The following is a 13,593-nucleotide window of genomic DNA, read 5'->3' as shown; positions in this document are numbered from 1 at the left end:
GGTCAGTCTGCCTAAAGGAGAGCATTAATGTTACTGGGGACTACAAGGAGAGACCAGTATCCCAGCTAGAAGCTTTTACATCAGTAGTGAGGTCTGCTGACAAAGAACCCCTCAGAGAGCAAGACAAATCTTTAGCTATCTAGGGTTGGCACTTTCTGCCCAAAGTGGAAGCCAGCAGGAAGGAACAAGTCCAAAGCTTGACCACAAGGACCTGAAGAGGCAGTGAAAACTCTGAGGAGCCAGAGAATAAAAGAGGAATCCTGAAAGTTGCGTTCAGAACAGACAGGGCTTGCTATCAGGTGATGACACAACAGTGACCTGCAGTCAAGACTCAGCAGTGAAAATATCACTACGTTCCCTATGAGAAAGAAAATAAAAATACATAGAAAGGGAAAAAGGAAACTTTTGACTCAACTAGTCAGGTACAAAGACACCTTCTGATCTTTTTTTAATTAATTGTTCAAAAGGCTTACTGTACTGCAAACTCAGCATTTCCATGATTTAATTTTCTGTCACAGAAAATAAATAAATGAATAAAAGCTATAAGCTTTATAGACCAACAAAATCATAAGTGGCGTATTGCATGTTACCACACAATTTTAAGTAGAAACATCTGTAACAACAGGATCAGAAGTACCTATAGAGGATATCTAGCTAACACAGCGTCTTTATCAAGATGAAGCTGTGCAGGAGAAAGAAGGATAGAGTGGGAAAAGTATTATGTTTAAGAAACATCCCCTGTATAGAACAAAAAGGTAAAAAGTACTTGTCTTCAATAAATGTAAAAGTTTTATCTGAAACCACTGAAAATATTCTCTGTATTCTCTCAGATCCATTGGCAATCAAAGGCTCTAATTTGCAAGTATGATTATTCGGAGTATTGACAATCACCCACAAGGATTACTTGGTTTCAATACACTTCATCTAGTGAGATGTGACAGTAGGACTGTCACAGCAGATCACCATGTAGCATAAGAATCACTGATGTGCTAAACAAGTTTAGTGCATACAGAAACAGAGGGAAACAAACTGCATTCCCCCATTTTATGACTTCCTTGTTCACTGTTACTGTACCAGCACTTGTACACACCAACAGGGTGTGTTCCATTGTCTATAACGATAACTAGAAATTCAGCATCTTAAGCCTTGACAAACCAAAAACTATAAAGCTCAATCTTTCCTTTTGAGGTCCTCCAAGATGAGTAAGTCCAGAAATAGGTGAAAGATAGGGATAGAAAGATCTAATTGAATCCAGCTTCATGGGCAGCCCACAGGAGCATTCAGGGCCAGGTGAGCAAGAAGTGAGAGAAGCTATGAGCTGAAACACCAGCAGCAGGACACTGCACCAACAATTTGACATCTCTACCACTCACAATCTAGGTAGCTCATCTGTGAATTTGGACACATTATGATGTCCAGTGAGTGATCTCACAACGGTTAAAAGAAAGAGCCACAGGTACATTCTAATATATCAATTATCAGTGAAAGCTACAAAAAGGTGTCATTAAATCCTTTCCTGGTACCTTTTTTGGTCAATGTGCTTTAGCATGCTGTATTCTCAGCAGTCTGAATAGAAGCCAATCCATTGGTATGTCAGAGAACTCGCTGCAGTACACATACATCAGGCAGAAATAATGGGATGGAAGATCTACATATTAATGAAAAATTGAGTAGCCTCGGTGGGGATAGAAAAGTGCAAACTGGAATGGAATTAAAATTGAAGCAAATTCTAAGATAGCTCTTAATATATTACTGCTCTGTTAGTGCTAATATGTGCAAAATGTACATATCGGTTTTTCAGCTTTTTTATAAATACTGTTACTATTCAGAAAACTGAAAAATAGCAATTAAGAAGATCATAAACGTATGCTATAGCAGTTATAATATGGATCTAATTCTAATACTTTCCAGAAATTACTGTTTAGTATTAATCTTTAAATGTATTTAGGACCCTTTTTTTTTCCTTTCATCCTTTCAACAGATAGATATCAGATTACTGGAAGGAGTTAACACTGCTACACAACCTGCTACACATAATTTCTGTTGTAGGGCTGGGTTTTTTTTTGTTTGCTTGTTTCTTCTATTTGGGCCAAATAATTAAATTAATGAGACCTTACCAACTAGTTACAGATATAAAATAACAGATAATGATAAAGTGGTTTAACAGCTGGGCCTGCAAATGAGGAGCTACCACATGTATTACTATTGATAGCAGTGGGACAATTATTTGCAAAGTAGTCTCAACATGAGAATCATTTGTACATATTTACAATACTGTCTTTCTTACATTTTATCAGGAACATCCTATATGAACTGTTAGAAACTTGCTCTTTGTGATTTGATTGAAATCACTGAATAAACTCCTCTTGGGAATCCAGTCATCAGTTCACACCATCCTTTAGCAAAACAACAACTGATATTTCAAATTTGAAGAGCTAAGGTAAACCCTGTATAAGATGGGTTGGCTTAACTTTCCTGCTCTCAGGACTGCAACATTCCTGATCCCCAAAACTTCTCAAGTTACAGCTATGGCTTAATACTTCGCTGTCATTGAAATACTCTTTGATAAGCTATTCTCTGAACCTTATTGGAATGGTGAATTTTGAAACAAATATGCTCAATGCACGTGAAGACCTTAGTTACCAGAAAACTTGCAGAATACAGTAAAACATAAATTAGAAACACTTCCCAAGGAAAGGTAGTTTATTTCCTCTGTTATTATGTAATAATGCCTAATTATATCTAAAAACTCCAAATTCTCCCTTTATATACAAGAAATATATTTATTTCAGTAGTTCAGCATCCCAGTGTTTCAACCAAATCAGAAGAGGTCATATAGTCAAAATGTCCCTTTTACAAAATACATTTCTATCCCTTTGCATTCTGTCCATATTTGAAAGACCCAAGCAATATATATGTGTGAAATATTTTGTCTGACACTTTCTTTTGAACTATGAATTACTACTTCTCTGCCTGACTTCATAGTCAAACCAAGGAATATCAGATATATAATGATTCTAAAATATAATTTAAAGCAGCAGGAGAATATGTAACACAACTTAAAAAAAAAAATTTAAAAACCTCATTTTTATTTTTTTATGTTATTTTTTGCAGTCTTCTCAAAAAAGAGAATGAAATAACTTTTCTATGGCAACTAATAGAAATCCTCAACATTTCTGAAGTGTAATAAAGTAATATACAAATGGTTGTATTTCTGTAATGTCTGCATCATAGTTAAACTACCACTTACATTTAGATGAAGTTGATTGGTCCAATGACCAATTATTTTGTATTCTGTACTCTTGTTGGTGATCTGATACTGAAAAATATCATAACGTCCAGGAGCATCTCCATTTTCATTGAAGATAACAGGTGTTCCAGCACTCCCTGAAAAAAAATTAAAAAGCAATTAGGATAAATACCTTTACAGTAATTTTCAAGAAAAATACGTACTCTGGAAGAAAAGTACTAATTAGAGGCAGTTGATGACAATAAGTAGGTTCTTCTTAATGCAATGCTACTATTGTACTAAATCCAAAAAAATCTCACAAAGAAAATGTGTGATATTATAATAAAATCCCCCTTATACGTAAGTTAACTAAAACAACACTGAAAAAAAAATCCAAACATCAGTAGTGGAAGAGTTACTTTTGACATGCAAAAAGGTACAATTTCATTTTTGGATTTGAATATAATGCAGTAGACTCAAATAGCAATCTTGGAATTAACTCCTTAAAGAACTTCTCTATTAAGTATGAAAACAAATGAATATGTTCAATGTAAGTGCCAATGCTTATAAAAGACCTTGAGGAACAAGTGACTAAATCTGGTCTCAATTAATGTAATCAGCTTGTAGCAGTGACCACCTGTGTAAAAGCGTTTTATCAAAATAAACTGAGGTTAGCAGCCGTGTCTGTTGCTCTCTCTTCTACACACGACACTGTCAGACAGAAAGGTCCATTGCTGGAGCTGTCAAAAGTTATAAATCGGCACTCTGTTCTTACTTCGATCAACAAAATGTTCAAAGATTGAAAAATACGTGTCTACCTTGGAAACTAGGCCAGCCAAATTAGAACATGTTTTGATGAATTTCTACAAGGTGACATCACCGTCAGGGATCTGCACTTCTACAGAGGCTTTTTGAAAACTGCACAAAGAATGTTATATTCACCAGCTTCTCAGGTTCATACATACAGAGGAAATAAATTTGTAATTGGGGTCCACTGACAAACATGCAAGTATCTTATTTTACAGTAACCGGAAAATGAAAAACATGTTTACAGAGTCAAAAAACAAATAAACAAAAACACAAAACAACAGTGTTTTTACATTTCTCCATGTGAATCTTTATTCAAAGACAAAAAGAAAGTATCTTGTTCATGGTAAAATCCTACAGTATAACCTTGTTAATGCAGTACTTAGAAGTACTAAGTCCACTGCATGAGTGTCTTCCAGAGAATGGCAAAAAAAAAAAGCTTGAAAGTCTGCGTAAATATTACATAGAAGTTAGCCAGTGGAAGTGGGGGTAGCAATCTACATACCCCAGAATTTCAGCATAAATACTTCCTTTATCTCTGTCATCCCTAAACTGTTATGTTCTCCTGCTTTGTATAACAGTTTTTATACAAAACTGATAACCAGTGAAATAAACAGAGCTTTCTGAGTGACAACTGGCACATTAATCACTGTGCCAATTTCACAGTTCTGCCAGCAAAACTTTGGCAGCAAAAATTAGATATGAGTAACTATGAAAGAGGAGTATCAACAGATTATGTGTGATAAATACTTAAGACCCCATTAAAATACAAGAGACTCAATACAAAATTTTGGAAATCTCTTCATGTTTTGCCTTCAATTCCTTTGACAGAACGAACTGCAGTCTACAGTCATAAGCAGAGAAATTATTCTTCACTGCACAAACAAATGGTTGATCCAATAAAATTCTTTCATAAAATAAACACAAACTCAGCAGTTTACTGAGTAGCTACTGAGGTAACCTTCAGACTATTGCTCTCAAGTAGCAATAGGATTCATCTTTCTACTCAGCGGCATTTAAGCAGCTCATGAAAAGTGCAAGTATCTTTTACCAATAGGTGCAAAGTGTCATTTGTTCCAAAGATCAATTGGGACTTCAGTCATTTTTATGCTCAGCAAAAAGTGAGCTTAAAATCTACTGCTTTTTTCTTTTTTTAGAAATATCAGGTACAAAGACTACATAACACAATAAAAACGATAACCATCTTCTTCTTTGATATAGTCATGTTTTCAATTAGAGCATTTCACACTGCCCTCCTCAGCTGACAGTGGCAAAAATTCTGCTCAATTCATCTGTCACTTAACTGAATCCAACACAATCTGTCTTACAGCAGAAGTTGCAACTGCTCTTCACACACCCTTCAAGCATATATGTCAGAAGCTGGGAAGTGGGGGAGAAACATCTCTCCTGATGTAGGAAAAGATTAAGTTTGTGACCAGCTGAGTAGCCTAAATATCTGTAAGTCTATGGGTCTTGATGAAATACATCCCAAAATCCTGAGAGAATTGATCAATATAGGTGCCAAAACATTCTTGATGACATTTGTAAATTCTTGGCAGTCAGATGAAATCCCTTGTGACTAGAAAAAAGGCAACATCACATCCATTTTTACCCAGGGAACTACTGACCTGTCAGCCTCACCTCTGTGCTGGAGAAGATCACAGAGCAGATCATCCTGGAAACTGCGCTAAGGCACATAAAAAAGAAGGTGATCCGAAACAACCAGCAAGGCTTCACCAAGCACAGGTCCTTCCTGACCAAACTTGTGGCCTTCTATTATGGTGTAGCTGCACCAATGAACAAGGGAAGAGCTATTGATGTAATCTATCTGGATTTAAGAGAGATCTTTGACTCAGTCCTCCAGAACTTCCTCCTTTCTAAATTGGGAAGATATGGATTTGATGGGTGGACTGTTGATTAGACAAGGAGATTGTACCCAAAGAGTAGCGATCAATGTCTCAATGTCTGGATGGAAATCAGAGACAAATGGTGTCCTTCAAGAATCAGTACTGGGATCGATGCTCTTTATGATCTTTATCAGTGACATTAACAGTGGGATCAAGTGAACCCTTAGCAAGTTTGCAGTTGACAACAAGCTGTGTGGTGCAGCTGACACAACCAAGGGATGGGATGCAATGCAGAGAGACTTGGACAGGTTGAAATAATAGGATCAGGATGTTTAGCAAGATTTTAGCAGAAGCTTTGAAAGTGTAAGTAGAGAATGAAACTATAGTTCTCGATGCTCTGAACAAATCATCAACAATTAATCAGTGTTCTTAAAAGAATGTTATCTTCTCTGAAGAATATTATGACCTGATGGATGATTTAGATGAATCTGAATCAGGCTAGTCAAAAAACAAAAAGGAAATGTTTTACCTAAGAAAATATACTTTGTTTGGAAAACCCATTAAATATATGGTTTACTAAAATTAAAGTGAATATATTTATGGAAAAACTGCCTAACACAGTATAGAAACTAGATGATCTAATAAACCTGTATGGAGAAATACTGAGCCTGACTGTAACTTATCATGTCAGTGGAGACACATCCAGATTCAGGCACTTTAAGGAACCTCACTAAGTTGTACAAGCACCTCCTTTTATGACAACCTGACAAGAAGAATTAAGCATTCTTAATATCCTCTATAATATGCGATTGTATACTGGCATGCGTGCTTGTACAGTATTATTGCCATTACAGGGAACTGCATTTTAGTATTAGTTTTATACATTTTATTCTATGCAGTTATGTTGTGATGTATCATTTTAACCCGTGATTGACTAAAACATAAGTATATGGCAAAATTTCAAGAAGACATGACAAGTTTGGCTAACTATTGAAAAATATGGGTGAAGCTTCATCTTTCCTTAATTATTTTTAATAATTTATTTTATAATATATTTTATTTTTTATAAGCTTTGCTACTAACTTATTATGATATTCATTTCTGATGATTATCTTTGCTGAGTGATTCCAAGCTACTTTTAGATTATTATTACAATTATTATAAATGTTTAACTGTATACTGATATGTGGAAGAAAAATTTAAAATTTTATAACAAGGTACAATGAAGCATTGTTCAAATGGTTTTCAGACTTTTTTGAAATCCTATTCCTTTTTATTTGAAAAGGTACAACAAAAGAGGAAAATGAACTTATTTAACATACTCAGACTAAGAAGGAAAGTTGAGAGGTTGAGTCCCATGGTTAGCCTAGGTTTAAATTGCTCATTTCACTTTATAGAAATTACAAAGGCTGTTCCGAAAGTAATGCCTCATATTTATTATGTTGGCATAAGACATCAGAGGCAGATGGTGGTGGTATGGCAGTAGAGGCTGAATCTTCCCACAGTATCCTGTTACATGTTGTTGCCGTGCAACAGATGGCAGCAGAGGGGCGATCTGACAAATAGCATCTAACATGGAAGTACTTATGCAAAAGTGTGTCACTGAATTCCACTATGCAGAAAAAAAATGACACCCACTGATAATTGTCAATGCTTCCTTAACATTTATTGAGATCAAACCGTGGATGCCTCACTGCTGGGAGGCAGTGAGTAGTTCTGAACTGATTACAGCGTTCTAAAAGCAGAACTTTTTCTATGTGCAGTGCTGTGGTTTAAGAGACAGACAGAGAAAAGACAGACAAAGCAGCACTGGGTTGTATGAACAACTCCGAGTTTCTCATGTTGCAAAGAAGGCGCTTGTTTACTACTCAATATAATTTTAATACTCATGTAGGTATATATGAGGAGGTCACCTAAAAGCTTCACTTTCTTTTATACACTGCATATCAAGTCCCCCCCCTAGTTCTTGATGGACTGAATAACTAATAAATAGACATTGATTTAAAATCACTCCATAATCAAACAAATCAAATATTTTTCTTTAAAATCTATATTTGGATGCACTGTCAAATAGCTCTGCCATTATTCAATTCAAATCCATACCCACAGCATAAAAGAATAGGTTACAATTTATTAGGATTGAAGACACACTTACTTATTGTAGATATTAAGTGATAATGTGATACTGAGGGAAATTCTTCCTCCTCCTTTCTGTTCCACAGGCAGCAGCATTAAGCAATGACGGATGTTCAACTAGTACTTAAGCTAAGCATTACCAAAGTAATGTGTCTGTGATATTGGTAGCTTAAGAGTCTTTCAAAACATAGCTTAGACTATCCAAAAATGTTCAACAGAAAAGAAAAAAAAGCGCATGAGCTTATTAATTCAGAATCAAGGATGAATTGGATCCCTCTGAATTTTTATTGCCTTACACTGATGTTAAGGAAGACTGCTTTTGATAAACAACTGCTTTATGACAAGCTGTATGTACACTGAACTTGAAAATCCAACTTCTGATGAAACCCTTAAACATGTACCTTGATATTCTTAAGATGCTGGTCAGCAACTGCCTGCTGCGCCTGCTTTATCAGGTTTCTTTTCATGTGGACCTAAAAACTCCTCTCTTCTAATGCAAGTTGTGATCTTAGTTCCTTGTAGGATTATCAAACAGGTCAACTCCAGTGAAGTTGCTCTCTGTATATCTCGGTTAGTGGAATGACAATAAAACAAATTCATGTGCAGTAGTAGCTGACTACATATTAAAATGATTAATTTGCAGTGGAACCTAAAATAAGAATAATAGTAAGCTTTTAAAGACTTCATTTTATTTTAAGAAAGAAGAAAAAAAAACCTGTTAAATCAAATAAAAAACTTTGGATTTCCCTTACACACATACTAAAAAAAAAAAAAACCCAAAAAAAACTAAAAACATTCATTAAAGTTAGGTATCATGAGGAACTGCTACTTCAGTGACAGAAGTGTAGAACAGTGATAAGCCTCAGAAATACCTCCTACAGAATATTCCAACACCAATGGAGCTGATTCCATTACAAAGCTTGCTATGGTATTTTACCAGATTTCAGTAGTTTGATATTCATTTCATTTTCCAAAATGAAATGAAAATTGCTTAAGCTAAATCTTCGTCCTTTGAACTACTCCATATAGGCTGCTTTATCTTTTATGAAACCCACTGCAGTCAGCAGGGATTCAAGGCTATGGTTAGCTGAATAGAAGTAAAAGAAGTTTATTATACTCTCTAACAGAGTTAACTGTTGTGTGTCAAAAACTTCAGAATGGACCATCTGTTAGAAGTTGGCATTACTGGAAGACTCTTCAGATTTATAGGATCAACTCTTATTCCATTAATTTATATAATTACTTTCAAGCACTAAACATTGGAGGAACTTTTTTAATTAGCATTTCATTTTAATTAGCTGCTAAAAAGTGCTGCAGAGATGTACATAATTTAAATTGTTCTCACTTAAGTAGAAAGAGGTAACCATTTCAATTTTCAGTACTTAGGATTCCCAGAGAACAAGAATTTATCTGTAAAATTACAAAGGAATTTGTCACTGATAAGTACCTCATTGAGACAAATGAAATAGAAGGTTGAAATGGAATGAATGGAAGAAGTAAACATGGACTATTAAAATATTTAATACTTGAAAATAAAAAGTAGAGAGAATTATAAGCAATTAAGCAGAACTAATAAGAGCTAATTTGTGAAAGTGAGAAAGTGAGACTGGTAGATACACTATATCAGGCTATGTAAGCTTGGTGATAAATGAAACCATTATATGCTCAATCTCCATACAGCAGATATTTTCAAATTAAGAACAATGTTGTGACTGAAGAAAGAAAAAGATGATTCTCTTACACACATTCAAAATCTGAAAAGATGCTTCTTTATGCTTGCTCTAAAATATCACAGTTCATGATTAAGACAATAAAATAGGATTGTATCCAGTTGCCATAAACTTACTGCTGTTTTAAATATCCTTAGATACTGCAGATATCCACATAGATACACAGAATATGCTTATGACAGAGATCCTGTGCCTTGCTGAGGCAGCAGCTGGAGGCCAGATGGATACCCTAGGGTTATCTGAAACAGCATTCAATGCCCATGTTAAGCAATTTATCTTACTTACCACAGGGCAGATTCTGGCTGTTCATGTATGAAAGCACAAAACAGAAACCAAAGGGAAACACAGTATGCAGAAAATGCATAATATACAGATTTAGGGCATGTATTATATAAATAATGGTAGTACTCACTGGAAGGCTTAGAAAAAGTGAAGAATCTAGTATTAAAATGATGTGATATAAATAAATTCCATGTCAGGTACTACGGTTTTGTATTATTGATGCTGATGGATTGTAAAGATGATTCTTCAGAGATAGAAACAATTTTTTGATGCCTTGGTCCTCAATTAATGATTAGAAAGACATACTTCTTTGAAAGAAACAGTTCACTATACCCATGGATAAGAATGTTGGTCACGGTGAGTATCATGAGCACATGGTATTTAAAATATCAAACAAAAAGCAGTACTTTTTTCCTCTTGGAATTCAACTCAGTATTAGAGATTCTTACCACAAAAAGGCCAGAGATATAAAGTGTCATAAAGTTTACCCAAAAATGAGTAAAATTTGAGGAAGAGACAGGAATGACTGCAGCCAGCAGTGTAGGTATATTTAAAAGATTTGCCTATCATTCCTATCTATGCCTTTTAGCAGTGATCTAGATTCAATTCCATTTCCTTCAGCCCTCCAGCAATAATTGCAAGAATATATTTGTGAAAAATTCTTCACTTTTTCTTTGCTACTTTCCCTGACTATCTGCTACTGGCCACTTTCAGAAAGCATGTAACACTGATGAAATGTTTATATCCTCTACAAGTACTCAAGTCACAGTATAAAATAACATAACTCTTGTTTCTCTTCTTACAACATCTTAAGTCTAATAACAGACCATGTATATATACAAAACACAACAGTGCCACAGATCTCAATTTACATACATTTCTCTGAAAGAAATTCTTCCTATTCATTTCTATGGACTACAACAGATATAAAGATCACAATAACACTATCTGACAGAGCAAATTCTGAGCTACAAAACATTGCTTTTTGACAAGGTCACCAGCATTATCCAGTGATGACCATGAGCCTGAATGCCATGCTCGTAAAAATCTGCATGGCTGTCTGGAACTTGCCTCGTCTCTCACATCCCTGTCATCACTGCTGAAACACACCATCCCACCACCTCACTGTGTGACATCCACCGTTCGTGTTTGTATGATATTACAGACAGAATGCTATCAAATGCTCTTAGGTAGGAAACACTCATTTTAATGTCACTAAGCCTATGCCTATATTTAAAATAAAAATTTCTTTTAAAATAGAACTTGAAATAACAGTAATGCAAGTACATTTGTTGTAATCCTCCTGAGAAGAGTCTGAGGTTAAGTTTTCCACAAGAAAAAAAGAAAATAAAGACTGCTCTCTATCTTACGCATACAGTGGGATGTAAGTGGGAGTGAAAGTGAGAGGAATCTTGACTACAAATATAACTCCAATTCTTTTGTTATGATACTGCAAAGATGAATACATTTCAAGTGAATTTGCATTTCTCTGTGTAAGCAGCATCACTCCCAGACACGAGAAACATAGTCATACAATAGATATTTACTTTAAAAGGAACTTCACATCATATGTTTTCATCTTCATGATGTTAGAGGAAAAAAAAATCCTATTTCAAGCATCTGTAGCTATACAATATTAGAAGGAGAGGTCAGAAGAGAGTGAGGATATCATGAGTGTTCATGAACTTTCTCATTAGCAGTCTTTGTTGCCTAAAACTGTAATTAATATGTTGCTAAGAAGCATGAAACAACTCCCTCCTGACCATAAATCTGCCCAGCAGTTTCACTCAGGGTGACATATGTGAGAACTCCTCATTTTGAGGAGCTCAGGAGCACCCTGCCTGCACCCTGTCTTTATCTCTGTAAGTAACTGAAGATCCTCCTATTCTACCTTTTCCTGTTCTCTACTTTGTGTTTTTTCATTTCTATCTAGATTTTCTGCATTATTCAGGGGAGAGAGGTACAGCATTTGAGTGCTTCATCATCTTTGTTTATGTTTTCTAAACTAGTCCCTAATAATTTCAGAACCTCTGTCATGACATTTATAGTGCTTCCATAATGGGGGTCACCTGCCATATTCACACTGTCCTATCTAGCACACAGCATTATATGAGGAAAAAAAATTGCCTACTGGATTACTGTTAATAAATCATTCTACAGTGTTGGCCCTGTTGCAAAAATTAGAAGTATAAATATTCATTTCTCTCTTTCATTATCCTAATCTTTCAAAGAGTTCTGACTATGATTTTGTGTGAAAATCTAGCTTCATAAAGCTCCTCCTTCTTCATTTGGTAAATAAGCTCATTTTCTCAGGAGTGAGCAACTCTGCTCAGTTGTAGTACATAGATTGTTCTGAAAATAATGCCTCCTATTTATTTCCATGAAAACTACAATAGATACAGAGAGCAGAATAACACCTTATTATAGAGGAAATTCCAGCAATCACCTCCATAAGCTGTGCATTTTCACCAGCAATGAACAAGAGCCTGTGTGCCAGCAGAGATGATCCACTATTTTACATCTGCTATGATAGTGACGTTGCTAAGAAAACGTTGCCCATGCAGTCCATCTTTCATCTGCCCAAACAGATGGAAGTCAGAAGGCACTAAATCCTGACTATATGGACAGTCCAACCAAGACTGCCAATGTGCTCCATGGTCTTCAAAATGTTATGGAGCCTGGCACTGTGTCTTACATGCCTCCTATGTTTCTGGCTGCTGTTTCACAGAATTTTGGAGACTTGTGTATAAATCCCTGAGGCTGATCGGAGGCAAATAAAAATTGCTTTGTCACATCTGGGCAGCATCCTGGTCAGGAAAGGTAACTCCATCTTCAGACCAATTGTTAAAATGGCATCAAAATAGGAGAGTGCCAGCTACTGTCATCATCTCAAGTACAGGAATATCTTTCCCTATAACAGCATAGGTTTTATTTGTGATTCTGGTCTTCTGTCTCCATGCTGTTCTCTGGAAGACTCTACCTGATGCAGACAACAGTCACTCCCTTAGGTAACTTAAATGATGATCTTAGTTCTCAGATATTTAAACTCAATTTATCATATTAATAGTGATTGTTTCATGTCTAAGACTTCATTCTTTTTTTCTAAAATTACATATCACAAGAATTAAAATTAACAAAAATCAAGCAGAAAGAAAAACATTGTCACATAATCTCAGTTGAAATAATGGATTAAAAAGGAAATGTAGGAGCTATACAATTTTCAATAAGGTGTAGTTGAGTAATAACTTTAAAATGAAATGAAATAACATAAAATTAAAAAAAAAATCCAGAAATCATGGCAGTAAGAAACTGGATGAGGTTCAACAAAAGCAAGTGTAGAGTCTTGCACCTAGGGAAGAATAATTGCATGCACCGATACAGGCTGGGGGATGAGCTGCTGGAGAGGAGCTCTGCAGAGAGGGATCTGGGTGTCCTGGTGGACGACAGGTTGGCCATGAGCCAGCAGTGTGCCCTTGGGGCCAAAAAGGCCAATGACATCCTGGGGTGCTTTAAAAAGAGCATGGCCAGCAGGTCGAGGGAGGTGATCCTCCCCCTCTACTCT

At 35.6% G+C, this 13,593-nt stretch overlaps 1 protein-coding gene across 1 annotated transcript in view; it reads right to left on the bottom strand.

Moving 5' to 3' along the window:
• GRM8 (glutamate metabotropic receptor 8) overlaps positions 1-13,593 on the bottom strand; it is a 317,845-nt gene that overhangs the window by 54,722 nt on the left and 249,530 nt on the right. The window contains exon 7 of the mRNA XM_042872520.1: positions 3,251-3,387. Within this exon, the coding sequence (XP_042728454.1) occupies positions 3,251-3,387 (137 nt within the window). The remainder of the gene's footprint in view (positions 1-3,250; positions 3,388-13,593) is intronic.

Source organism: Lagopus leucura, unplaced genomic scaffold (genome assembly GCF_019238085.1).
Source record: "Lagopus leucura isolate 7727_CA_CO unplaced genomic scaffold, USGS_WTPT01 Super-Scaffold_100008, whole genome shotgun sequence".
NCBI lineage: Eukaryota > Metazoa > Chordata > Aves > Galliformes > Phasianidae > Lagopus > Lagopus leucura.
The sequence above is the reverse complement of the archived record's forward strand: the minus strand, read 5'-3'. Positions and strand labels throughout refer to the sequence as shown.